This window comes from Pavona decussata, unplaced genomic scaffold (assembly GCF_977016875.1).
Source record: "Pavona decussata unplaced genomic scaffold, jaPavDecu1.1 SCAFFOLD_40, whole genome shotgun sequence".
Classification (NCBI taxonomy): domain Eukaryota; kingdom Metazoa; phylum Cnidaria; class Anthozoa; order Scleractinia; family Agariciidae; genus Pavona; species Pavona decussata.
The window spans coordinates 3,689,019-3,701,232 of record NW_028145462.1 but is presented as its reverse complement, the minus strand read 5'-3'; the positions used below and the strand labels follow the sequence as shown (position 1 = coordinate 3,701,232).

General features: G+C 39.2%; 1 protein-coding gene and 1 long non-coding RNA gene across 2 annotated transcripts in view; both read right to left on the bottom strand.

The window, feature by feature from the left end:
* Nucleotides 1-12,214, bottom strand: part of LOC146483249 (uncharacterized) — a 333,500-nt gene that overhangs the window by 27,652 nt on the left and 293,634 nt on the right. The gene's annotated exons all lie outside the window — the stretch shown is intronic.
* LOC146483273 (neuropeptide FF receptor 2-like) lies at nucleotides 7,833-11,129 on the bottom strand. Its single transcript, XM_085106257.1, has one exon. It carries the CDS (start codon nucleotides 10,966-10,968, stop codon nucleotides 9,928-9,930), a length of 1,041 nt encoding a protein of 346 aa, XP_084962383.1. The 5' UTR covers nucleotides 10,969-11,129; the 3' UTR covers nucleotides 7,833-9,927.

The window sequence follows — 12,214 nt, the reverse complement described above, 5'->3', positions numbered from 1 at the left end:
GCCCTCAGCTATCTAACGTGGTACAAAATGGTAACTTACGGTAATTGAAAAACACATAAAGCTCATTTTCAAGACTACAAAAATGCAATATCATGCTCCATGATCGTCTGTAAACGTTGGCAAGCAACCAGCTCCGAATTTCACCGCCCACTCGCCAAAAAACCTGCTCTCACGATTTTCGTCTTCTAACGTCATGGCAACTGCTGAAGGCAGTCACAAGATTGTTTTTAGAAACAAGATGTATAATAAGAGAGGGTGAAGATGTGCAGGCCGCGCGTCCTATCGTGGATTTTAGCGCTAGTTTTCATCGTCCAGTTAAAGACTTCAACAGCCGCTTGCTACAACAGTACAGACTGCGCACAAGCTGGAAAAAAGTCTACCAAATGCTGCAATGGTACTTGTCTCGAAAGATGCGATGCGGTTAAATGTCGATTTGATAAGGATTGTCCCGTGGGGCACAAATGCTGTGACGTTGGAGAGTGCATCTCGGGGGTTTTGCTGTGCTCGCTCTCGTCCAAACTCGCCGTTGCCATTCCGCTTTCTCTACTGTTCTGTTTTGCTGTGGTGGTTTGTGTGTGCTCCAACCATTCGTCTTGTCCGGTTTACAAATCCAACCAACGCCGGCGTACTGGGACTGTCTAGCAACAACCGAAAAAGAAGAACAACACTGGCTTCTCAGTTTTGGCTAGCCCTTTTATTAACATTTTGCAACCACTGGATTTCAGTGTGCGCCACGACCTGAAATTTTCAACTTTGAGACGAGAGTCTTTCGTAACAAAATGTTTGGTGCTTTCTTGACATCTAGTCACTGTGCCGCGCAATAAAATATCCAGTTACTAAGTGATCAAATCGGGATAAGGAGTCCTTCAGGCAACGAGATTACGCAAGGTGCATTGGGGTGATGACTTAAAACTCGCGCAATTATGGACAGAAAGTAAAGAAAAAGAACCTTCACCGAGGCTTTTGACTTCGGCTTAAGGAACTGCAGGAATTACATGAACTACAAGATTTAAACGAACTACAGGAACTACACAAACTGCATGAAATACAGAAGCTAAATAGATTGCCAGTCTAGCGAAACTTACGTATCGCAAAAGAGCCAAAGAATCTCAGCTTGACACCAGATGTCATAGACGGCTTGACCTAACTAAATGGCGATGGTTTTTTTTAGGTAACTTATAGCTGAAATAATGTTCGTCTATGAATAGTGTCAATAGTTGCATAACGTCTTCCCGTGGCCGAGCGCCAAGTGCAGTGTTTAATTTATGTGTACGATGTCATTTTGTGGTTAATCATAAATCCGTCATCGGATTATTTTCTTAAGTTAACCGGAAGTCTTGAATTGAAACGAGGTGCTTTGTATTATCAGTGTGGACGTTGTCGAAAGGTAAAAAACTTCATGATTTTATTATGGGTATTATTAAACAGTGTGCTAGAATGTGTGTAGATTAACGAATAACAGTGATGATAGATAAGCTAATGTTTAGCTAGAACTGTTTATTTTGTGGTTGTTTTTTTCAAGAGCCTATATAGATCTGCGATAAGAACTAAAATCTTCGTGCTGAAGATGAAGTCATTAAACTTGTTATTGTTTAAAACCCAAGTTTCCCTTGTCACGGAATCGAGAGAGGGCTGTTAAGGCTGCTCTAAGCTGTGAAAAGTTGTCCACATTCTTAGAGCAAATCCATGCTTAGCCAAAGTAAAACAATGTTTCCAAGCGAGCTGCAAATGTAAACATCAGCACAAGCAGCTCAGTGGAAGCAAAATGTCTTTTAAAAATAGCTTCAGTGCAGTAATCTAAAACGGGCTGTAAACAATGCTAAATTGGTGCAAAAATAGCAGATAAAAAGGTACTCGAAAAACAGGAAATCATGTTACAAAAACTATAAACATTCAATGAGTGTTACATGAAGTACTAAACTAACAATAACAAGAAGCGAACTAAAAATGGCTGGAAAATATAATAAAAGGCTAAATGTGCTACATACTAAGGGTTAATTATTGAGAAATAAACATCTGAACTACAACTTGGGGACTTCAGTCTTGCTTGGGGACTTGCTCTTGCGCTCAGAACAACCAACTAAGCAACTGAACTTCGTGAGCCAAAAGGAGGCTAACTTCTAGTTTAAGGCACAAAATGTAAACCATAAAAGGCTAGGGTGGGAATCTGTAACCCACTAGTACAGAGTTTTCCTAAAGGAACTAGATGTAAGCTTAACTCCTACACAACAGGATTTGGCTGCAAGAAATACGTGGGAATAGAGTTACAGAAACTAAGGTGTGTAAGGAAACCAGAAAATTCAGGAAAATGACTAAATGATGATTAATGCAGAATAATTAAACAATGCAAAAATAATTTGGACTTGAAACTAAAATAGACTTAATTACAACTTCGTCGGCGCTATCACATTTGGTCTGATAACACTCTGTTAGAAATATCTCACAAAAGGTTGATTTTGTCTTTAGCTTCCTGTATAATTGTATTCATACAATGGAATAAAAAGCAATATTTACATAATGAAAACAGGATTTTACAGCTTGACCGACTTTATTAAAACAATTAAGTCAGTCACCTGAACTTAAAATTCAAAGACTACAACTTACGTTATTGGTGAATAAGGTGCCGGTTTACAAGTTGTTTGTACAGTATAACTTGAATATTTCGCGGGATTTCCCGGGAGAGGTTGCGAATATGGCGGTGGAGAAAAATTAAACGGCGGAGGAGCTTCTGGTCACATAAGGTTTCAACATTCGACCAACATTCGTTCAACAAAAATTGAACGGATGTTGGGCAAATGTTGGACAAATGTTGAACAGAGCGTTCAAACGGCTTCAACACCAGTCAACATTTTCGAGAACAAAGGAAATGTTGTATGGATGTTGAATGAAAGTTAAAACCGATTTACATTTGATTCAACAAGCTTTCAACATTTTTTACTCTTTCGCCAATGTTGAACGGCCTGTTCAAAAACGCCCCCGACATTTGGTTCAACCTGAAGCGTTGAACGCATGTTTAACCAAATGTTGAAACCGTTTAAACGCGCCTTTAAGCTTCTATGCAACTTTACGCTTGTGGTCGTTCGTCAAAATATCGAACTCGTAACAGTCTTTGCATCTCAAGTTTAAACAAATTGACCAATACAAATGTGTTAACCCCCATTCGCTTGGGAAGGTCATGTCACTGAAAGTGCCTTACGTCTAAGATTTACTCCATTCCGAGCAAAATTGAACGAGTGAGAGCTACTCAGTGTTAAGGAAGAATATTGGTGGGCCGTTAATTTTCCTGTGTGATCATACCATAGACAGTTCAGCCATTAAATCTGCAGGCAGTTAAGGTAATTACAAGACCACTCATGTACGCCGACAGTAGCAGCTTATCAGTTTTGCTGTTTACACGTATACGTGTATTCTTTCCTTGCTCGGTTGCTTTTTCTTTTTCCTTGTTTTTAACTATTCAAAAGAAATAATTAAGTTCAAATCGCTTTCTGCATCAATATCCAACAAGAAAATTTTCAGGTCTTTACACTGTTTGGGGTAATTTCGAACTAAAATGATTGGAAGTTTTTAAAAATATCCTAGACAGAAGCTAAACGTTCCGCTCAGAACGCATAGTTATGAAATATTTGACTACATAGACTGTTGATTTACTCAGTGCCTAGCTTGCAATAAGCTGCGATTTCAATAAGCTGTTGGCACTACTTTCGTTCTATGGTCAACTTGGCATAGTCCTTTGTAAAATCTTATACAGACAAGTGTGGGTTTTAGCACAGGCACTATCACTTCTGATAAAATAACGGTTGATCTTAGTGTTCTCCTTTCAATTACTCGAGACAATAAGGGATTGTGGCCGACTGACCATGCAAAACTCTCACGTAATTACTTTTGTTTAATGTTACAAACAGAGGTGATTGTTTTCACGCAACATCCGGGACTCCGAGCAGGACATGAAAGCCTTATTGATAGCGTTATTCACTCTCGGCCTATTTTCGTTTAATTAGAGAATAAAATTAACTTATGATCGCTTTAGTGCCGAAAACACAGTAAATTTCTAAGAGTGAATGTTAATTTAGTAACAGAAACGCTTTTGCTGGGGGAACTATGTACAGCACAAACGGGGTTAGCTTGCGTTTGCAAAAAAATTTGTAATTAAGCGCTATCTTTCCTTGTTACCATGGTTTGTATAATTCTAGCAAGCGTGGGCGCTATGAATAAAATCATTATGTTGAATACTTTAACTGCGACTTATACAAGCTCATAAAAACCGCAACAAAAGGAAAGTCAAAGGTCCGCCCACATATCATCCAAGTCTTGTCCCACACGCGCACGAAAACTATACAGTTTGAGTGGTAACACTTTAGGATAAGATGACCTTGAACGTTAAAACTGCACATGGGTCATCTCGCCCACATATCAGCCACGTCTTGTCCCACGTGCGCACGTTAACTATACAGTTTGAGTGGTAACACTTTAGGATAAGATGATCACAATTGAACGTTAAAACCGCACATGGGTCATCTCTGTTTCTTAAGACCAATAGGTGGGTGGATTTAAAGTTATACCCACTTTGAGATATTTGCGGTAATAGCAAAAGACACAGTCGGCAGACCACGAGTGCGCGCTTATCACTAGTTAATTTTATTTTTCGTATAACATAAATACACGACGAGAAGAACACGAGATCACGTCTTTTATGCACCTTCTACGCACTTAAAAATGTTCAATAAAACTGTAAAAACACGGCAGCCTCTTCAGTCGTCCGCCATTTATTGAACATCTTTAAGTACGTAAAATGTGTATAAAAGACGTGATGTCGTGTTCTTCTCGTTGTTGGAACACGTTGAACTTCCTAGCCTCGGCACATAGAGTTTCTCAGACAAACAAATACACTAATTCAGTGACAAGCTCTTCTCAGCCCATAAGGAGCTCACGTGACCCTATAAATCTCCAAATGGCTCTTTCTGTTTATTTGTGGCTCTTTCAAGCTTCCATTTTATATTCGGGCATAAAGGCATTGGGACCTAGATTACGGCAATCCAAGTAAATAAGTTATTCGAATTAGACAGAAATCAATGAGATAACCCTGCGCTAGACTTAGAGTGTGTTCCCTTTGTGATGATCCAGATGAGGATCAATGATCCAAGATCGCTCGAATCATGATGCATCATAGGAACTGAGGAATCCATTCGGGGCAATGATTCCTCGCTTCCTTTGATGCACCATGATCCAAGTGATCTTGCATCATTCATCCTGATCCTGATCCTGATCTGGATCATCCCAAAGGAACGCACCTTAATTAATATGATTTGATTGGTCCTAGAACGTGTTCACCTCTCGGTGCCTGCTGAGTACTATCACTGACGATATAGTTTATGGCGTCGTTCAACTGACGCATAAATTCCCAGCAGTCGATGCGTTTGAAGGAGCGAGTTTGTAAATTTTCTGCACCGCAAGCTTACCCCGTTGTTGTTGTAGCTCCCCTAGCAACAGCGTTTCTGTAACAACATTAACAACAACAACAACAATTTATTTTACAAATTCAGATATAAGTTGCTTGTCCCGCAAATAGCCACAAAGCTAGTCGAGGCGAGACAAGACGAGCACGAGAACATAATGGAAAATAGGAGGAGCATTAACGTTCATTGTTTAAAAACTTAATGTGTTTTCGGCACTAAAACGATAATTAAGTTAATTTTATTCTTAAATTAAACGGAAATAGGCCGAGAGTTAGTAAATGCTATCGACAAGGCTTTCATGTCAAGCTCGGAGGCCCGGGCGGATATATTGCGTCAAAACGATCGCCTCTGTTTGTTACATTTTTGGGTTAACTATGAACTGGTGATTACGGCTTGTGCCTGTGAGTGAATTGTCTAGGCACTCAAGAAAGCGAAGTGTAGAATGGTTGCATTGCGCATGTCCGATTCGTTGCCTGACTGTCGTGACTAGAAAAAAGGACCATCAAGGAACATTCCTCCGTGTGGTTCACAGCTACAAATAACAAATACAACGAGAAAACATGCATGAGAAAAAGGTTTGGAAATCCATCCGTAATGAGTATGCAATGAGTTAGTTCTCAACAAGTCGTACTCAAATTCTATTTAGTTTGTGCGAATTCTCGTCTAAATGTCCTGCAGTGTTTGAATCAGACGGTGCATGTGCACAAAGGGTGAAAATTGTTCCATTCCTTTAATGAAAGAAGGCCATTTAGCAACCGATTTGGAAAACGAGTCTTAGGCGAGTGTTTCCATCGCAATTTCAAGTTCTCCTCCAGTACGAGTGTTTCTATTAATTCTTAAAAAAAAAACCCCGAAGACACTAGTTTTTATTTCGGTAATTAGATTTTTTTTTCTTTAAATTAAGCGACAAGAATGGCTGAGCGACGACTTCATTGGAGGGGCGGTGCGTTTTTTTGCTCCTGCGCATATGTTCTGCGCATCGTAGGATGGTCTAAGGGCCTCTAGTTCCTTAAGGAATATGCCAATGAATATACAAAGCTGTTTTTGCTCTTGAGAAAAGCAGATCGTAGCCGCAAGGGTCATTCAAATCCAAAAGGAACATTGGCGAGCGCATTTTCAGACATAAGTGAGCTTCAATTTGAAAAAAAAAAAAAAATGCTATACACTGTTTTGAATTTTAACGCTTTTTGAAATTATGGTTGCTTAAGCCCTGAAAATCAAATTGCGTATTCTCCTCACTGAACTTCATAAATTTGTTATCGTACTAGTTAAGAGAATTTATTTCAACGTAAAGACATTTTATATTTCGTGATCTTTTTCTTCATTCTTATCACCTGCAAAAGAAACAAGATTGTGGCAAGAATAAAGGCTTTTAGGATAAAATTATACTCGCCACGGGATAGGGCAGTTTAAAGCAATCTGATTGGTTCGACTAACCATCGTACAAACAGGACGCAATTTTTCGTCATTACGTTAATTGGAAAGCCTGCGTTGTTCGTACGTCTCTTCTCTTCCTTTTCGCCCTTTTTCTTCGCGTAATTTGCATATTATCATTTGCTTGAGTAGATTAAAAAACATTTATTGCCCTCAAATTTATCGTAAGTGAATTCACAGCCAACAGAGCCGACGCGCTTCGATGGCTGTGAATTCAAGTACGGATCGATTTGATGTCATTCTGCCTCAAGTTCTGCACAACTTGAATTCCCGGCATTGGTTTCTCTTTATGAAGGGCTAAAGAAATGTTAATGCCACCATCTTGAAGCCGAAGATAAAATAATAATTGGTAGCGGTGCTGAAGTTTGGGAAAATGTTGCCTGCGCCCTTTTGCCACAACAGAAAACATTTGAAGGCCTCCAACACCGCCGGACTTAGTGATTGACAACACAAAGTTGAGGCGCTTTTTAAGCCGCAGTTTGCTTCTTTAGTGTTCCTTGATTTTTCTTTGTTTAATTCAACGGTCGAATGACTTGCGGTTGGAAATTCTTTAAATGTCTTTAATGATACGAGATCATCTCTCCTACGGCTTGTAATCTTTCCAAAGAGGAACACGCAACAATGGAACTCAACTTCGTTAGGACCAATTGTATAAGCGGTCAGCGATCCGAGACAATGAGTCAAATATTGAGTCAAACAAACATCCTAAAAGCCGAAGCATTTTGTAACTTAACCTTAACGCAAACTACGAAATATTTCTACGTGACCTTTGCTGTATTGCTGTTTATAATTTGAATGTTTGCTGAGGTGGAAATTATAAACACAAATCTTCTCTGGCTTCGGAACCAAAATTGATGACGTAAAGCTTTGCTCTTTTGGATTCGGCTCGCAAACAATTATACCGCTTTCAAACAACAGATGTCGTTAAAATAAAGCTAGAGCGCGTCACCCAACAGTTTTTATTTCCTACAAATTCGTTATTATATATTTTTACAATTCGGATTATTACAACTTCGTCGGTGCTATCACATTTGGTCTGATAACACTCCGTTAGAAATATCTAACAAAAGGTTGATTTTGTCTTTCGCTTCCTGTATAATTGTATTCATACAATGGAATAAAAAGCAATATTTACATAATGAAAACAGGATTTTACAGCTTCCTCACATATAAATCGTGTTTATCTTAAAACATCGGTTTGAATAACATTTTTTTTCTCTTACAAAAGATAGAATTGATTGTATATTTACACTTTTTGCTCCGTTCAGTAGGTCTGAACGATCCGTTGACCGACTTTATTAAAACAATTAAGTCAGTCACCTGAACTTAAAATTCAAAAAATACAACTTACGTTATTGGTGAATAAGGTGCCGGTTTACAAGTTCTTTGTACAGTATAACTTGAATATTTCGCGGGATTTCCCGGGAAAGGTGGCGAATATGGCGGTGGAGGAAAATTAAACGGTGGAGGAGCTTCTGGAAAATGAAGTTCCTGAGTCATGTTTGTTGATGATACAGTCGTAAAATATGACCGTTCAAGCGTAGCGTCCCTTTGATACCTTCTTCTCCGTGCAATACGGCGCTTATACCACGGACAACAGCGAGCCCAGTAACAAATAAACATCAGGCAAAGAAAAGTTATGAACGCCATAGAACACACTCCAACTGTGATGAAATAAACTGGGAGAGGCTGCGAGCAGAAGTCGAAACCATCTACGCACCGATGATCCGAACAACATTTTTCATTCCAGTCACAATCGATAGAGCTTGTACAGGTGCAGGAGAACCGGCATGTTCCATCGCAACATATCTTGGCGCTTGGGCAGCCGCGATCACTGATACAGGCATCTGTGAATCGAGAACAGGCCAGGCAAACAACAGCTAAATAAAGTGCTTGGTGAGGTGACAAGGCGGACATTTCACTGTGGCGGCAACATTACTTATTCAATTGTCTGGTTTCTCTTTTTTTTAAAAATAAAAATGCAAATTTATGGACCAACTCGACAATTATATTCTGTTCGTGGGGCGTTTTGATTGTGAAAGGTTATTCGACTAGAAAAGTTTAAAAAAGATACGTTCGGTGTTTTTTGGCGAGATATTTATATATTTCATAAAGAACACTGATATTGCGAATGAGTTTATTATGATAATTCACTGAGGTTTGACACCTTCTTTGTTTGCCTTATTATCGTTGCCCCTAGCAGCGTAGAGACAGCTTGAATAACTTACTTTATTGCAAGTCAAGCAAAAAAAGGAAATACTGGCATATATCAGGTTAAATATGACATTGGAATGATTTTGGTTTTTCGCATAAATAATACAATGATGGATGGATGTAACATTTAGCGACGAGGTATGGGAAATGGTCTACCATTAATTTCACAGTCAAGTGGTTCCGTGTTTGCCGATACTGAGACCTCCAGCGTCCAAGATTGATGTGGTCAGGAACTTTTACTTAAAGTTGTCAACCAAAGCGTCCAGAATTACTACGCAGTGGATTTGGCAATTTAAAAAAAATAATAATAATAAACCGTAAGCCGAGAAAAATTCAACATTTTTTTAATAATTGATAAGTGTGAAAAAAAAAATGGTCAAATGTTACCTACTGGGCATGAAAAGCTCTTAAAGTGCATTATTTTTTTTAACTTCTTATCAATCAAAAGAGCGAAACCGAAAACAGAGAAAAGATACTGCCCTGCACCTAGGATATATTTGAACGATCAGAGACAGATCGATCATAAAACTAAAAGCTATCTTGCACAGAAGCGTTACTCGGCGTCATTTTTATAAGGAAAAACCTCATGTGCATTTAATTTTAACACAATTTACACAAATGAGGCTTTTCCTGATCGAGACGATACTACCTTGCACGGCATAATTTGTTCAATAGCTATCACACTTGAAAGGTCGTGATCGACTAAGTAGTCGACGGCGAGACTATTGATGACAATGTTCGCGACTGATGAGCAAACAGTGAACTCAGTAAATTAAAATACGTTACCCTTGCAGTATTCCTTTATTTAAATTCCTTGGTGGCTTTATTATCGAGGTTCCAAGACGATGAATTCAACATTATCTTTCATTTCATCCATTTGACACAAATTCGACGCTCGAAAAACAGCTTTTAACCCCTTGCGGTATCTTTCGCTAAAAACAAAATTAATCAGTGGGGAGATTGCTGCGTTTGAAAACAAAATAAAATGCACGGCAAATCCAAATTGTTCCATGTTACACGGCATTTTCCACTTCCAAACAAAAAGAGACAGAATCCCGTAAATATACATCGGGAGAATGCAAAAGTAAAAACCCGCCATTATAGCACAGATGTATTTAAACACTTTGGTGTTTTCCTTGTGCCGCTGGCGTAAAATTAACGAGCAGTTTGCGACTTTCTCCCTCCTTAAACTGCCAATAATTCGAGAATACAAAACTGTTATTACAAGGAAAGGTAAGATGGCATTTAAGACTAATACTACAACAATATATCGTTCTTGTGCTCTGTGGGGATCGAAATCTGGTTCCCAGTTAAAGGTACAGTACGTTTTTGCGTTGTTAGACACTAGTCGTACAGTGTAAAAATATATGGCGTGCAGACCCATCGATGAAAGCCACACCAGTGGAATGATGACCTTACAACGCTTTGGCGTTATAATCGCTTGGCGAAATGGAAAAACAATTCCTTGGTGTCGGTCAATGGCAATTACGACCAGGCTCTGAACTGAAACAGACGATGAAATGTCCTGGAAAAAATAGGCAAGTTTACACGAAATCAAGCCCACAGTTCCGTGTAATAACCATCTTCGAGGACCAACCATGATCTCGGCGAGTTTCATTGGAACAGCAAATGTCGAGATGAGCAAGTCAGATGCTGCCATGTTTGCTATTAGATAGTTTATAGTTGTTTGCATTTGCTTGTTTCGGGCAACAGTGGCGAAGATGACGGAGTTTCCCACAAGAGAAACAATCAAAAGTAGGGTATAGACCAGAATCTTGAAAGCTGTTACGGCAAAAGAATCACCTGCGAACGGCTTGCAACTTCCATCTGACGAGCCCGTCGAGACATTGTTGAAAGATGAGTTCATGACGAGATTCAGTATGAATTAAAAAGTACCTTCAAAGTTTTAATGGCAAAATAATTTCCTACGAACGGTTTGCACCTTCCATCTGACGAGACCATCGAGAAATTATTGTCGGAAAGACAATAATTTCATAAAGTCATAATGAATTCAGTGTCGTTTATCGAACTGGAGATCTCATTGGGCATCAATTTTGCGTGTGTTTGGAATAATTTGTTTTTCATTCTCAATGCCCAGAAACCTTTCTATGTGCCGCAGGTGCAGGGATTTGTTTTTCTTTAATTCTCCCATGTCTAGTCAATGTTTTATTCCTTAATAGCAAAAAGTTATTGTTTCGCTAATAAAATATAAATGGAGTCATCCAATAGTTCCCATAAGAAACGAATAACTGCGTTCAAAAGGCTGAATAATTTACCGAAAACGTTCAAAATGAACCATCTGGCATAGTCATAACAAATTCTTCTTTTTCTTTCTTGGGGATGGGAGAGTGAACTCAGGTTGGAGGGTGGTGGGGTGGGGAGCACGAACACTTAGCATCATCGTCGTCGTTATTATGGTCATCATCACCGTCACAGTCATCACCATAATCATCATCATCATCATCATCATCATCATCATCATCACATCCATGCCCTAGTTGCACACAGGCTTCCTCCAATTCTCCAATTCTCTCCAGTTGATGGCCATTTCATGGGCTTCCTCCCAACTCTTTCGTGATCCAGGAGTTCTCACTCCTTTCTTTTCGTCCATTGTACGCCAGGTTGTTTTAGGTCTTCCCACATTTCTCCTATGTGCTGGAAGCCATTCGGATCTTCAAAACACATGCAATCCACCTCCATCGTACTGACTGGCAGAACACATGTTACTTCTGCACAGCTCATCATTTGATATCAGTGTTATACATATGCGTTATTGACCAAGCGTGAGGTCAAGATGGCTGGATATTGGCCAAGTTCTTTTTTTGCGTTTTTATGGACCGAGACGAAGTCGAGGTCCATAAAAACGCAAAAAAAGAACGAGGCCAATATCCAGCCATCTTGACCGAACAAGCTTGGTCAATAAAGGATTTATTATATGGCTTTACCATCAACTTAAAACTGCAATAACAAAACAAAACACGACATGAAACTGCTCTACTCGGAAAGAAATTCTTCATAGCCGGCCGGTGCAAGATTTATTTTCAGTGCACCTTTGGATTAGCATGTAATCGTGGAAAACAAGGAATCCTAAATTATCTTAGGGCTCTAACTTT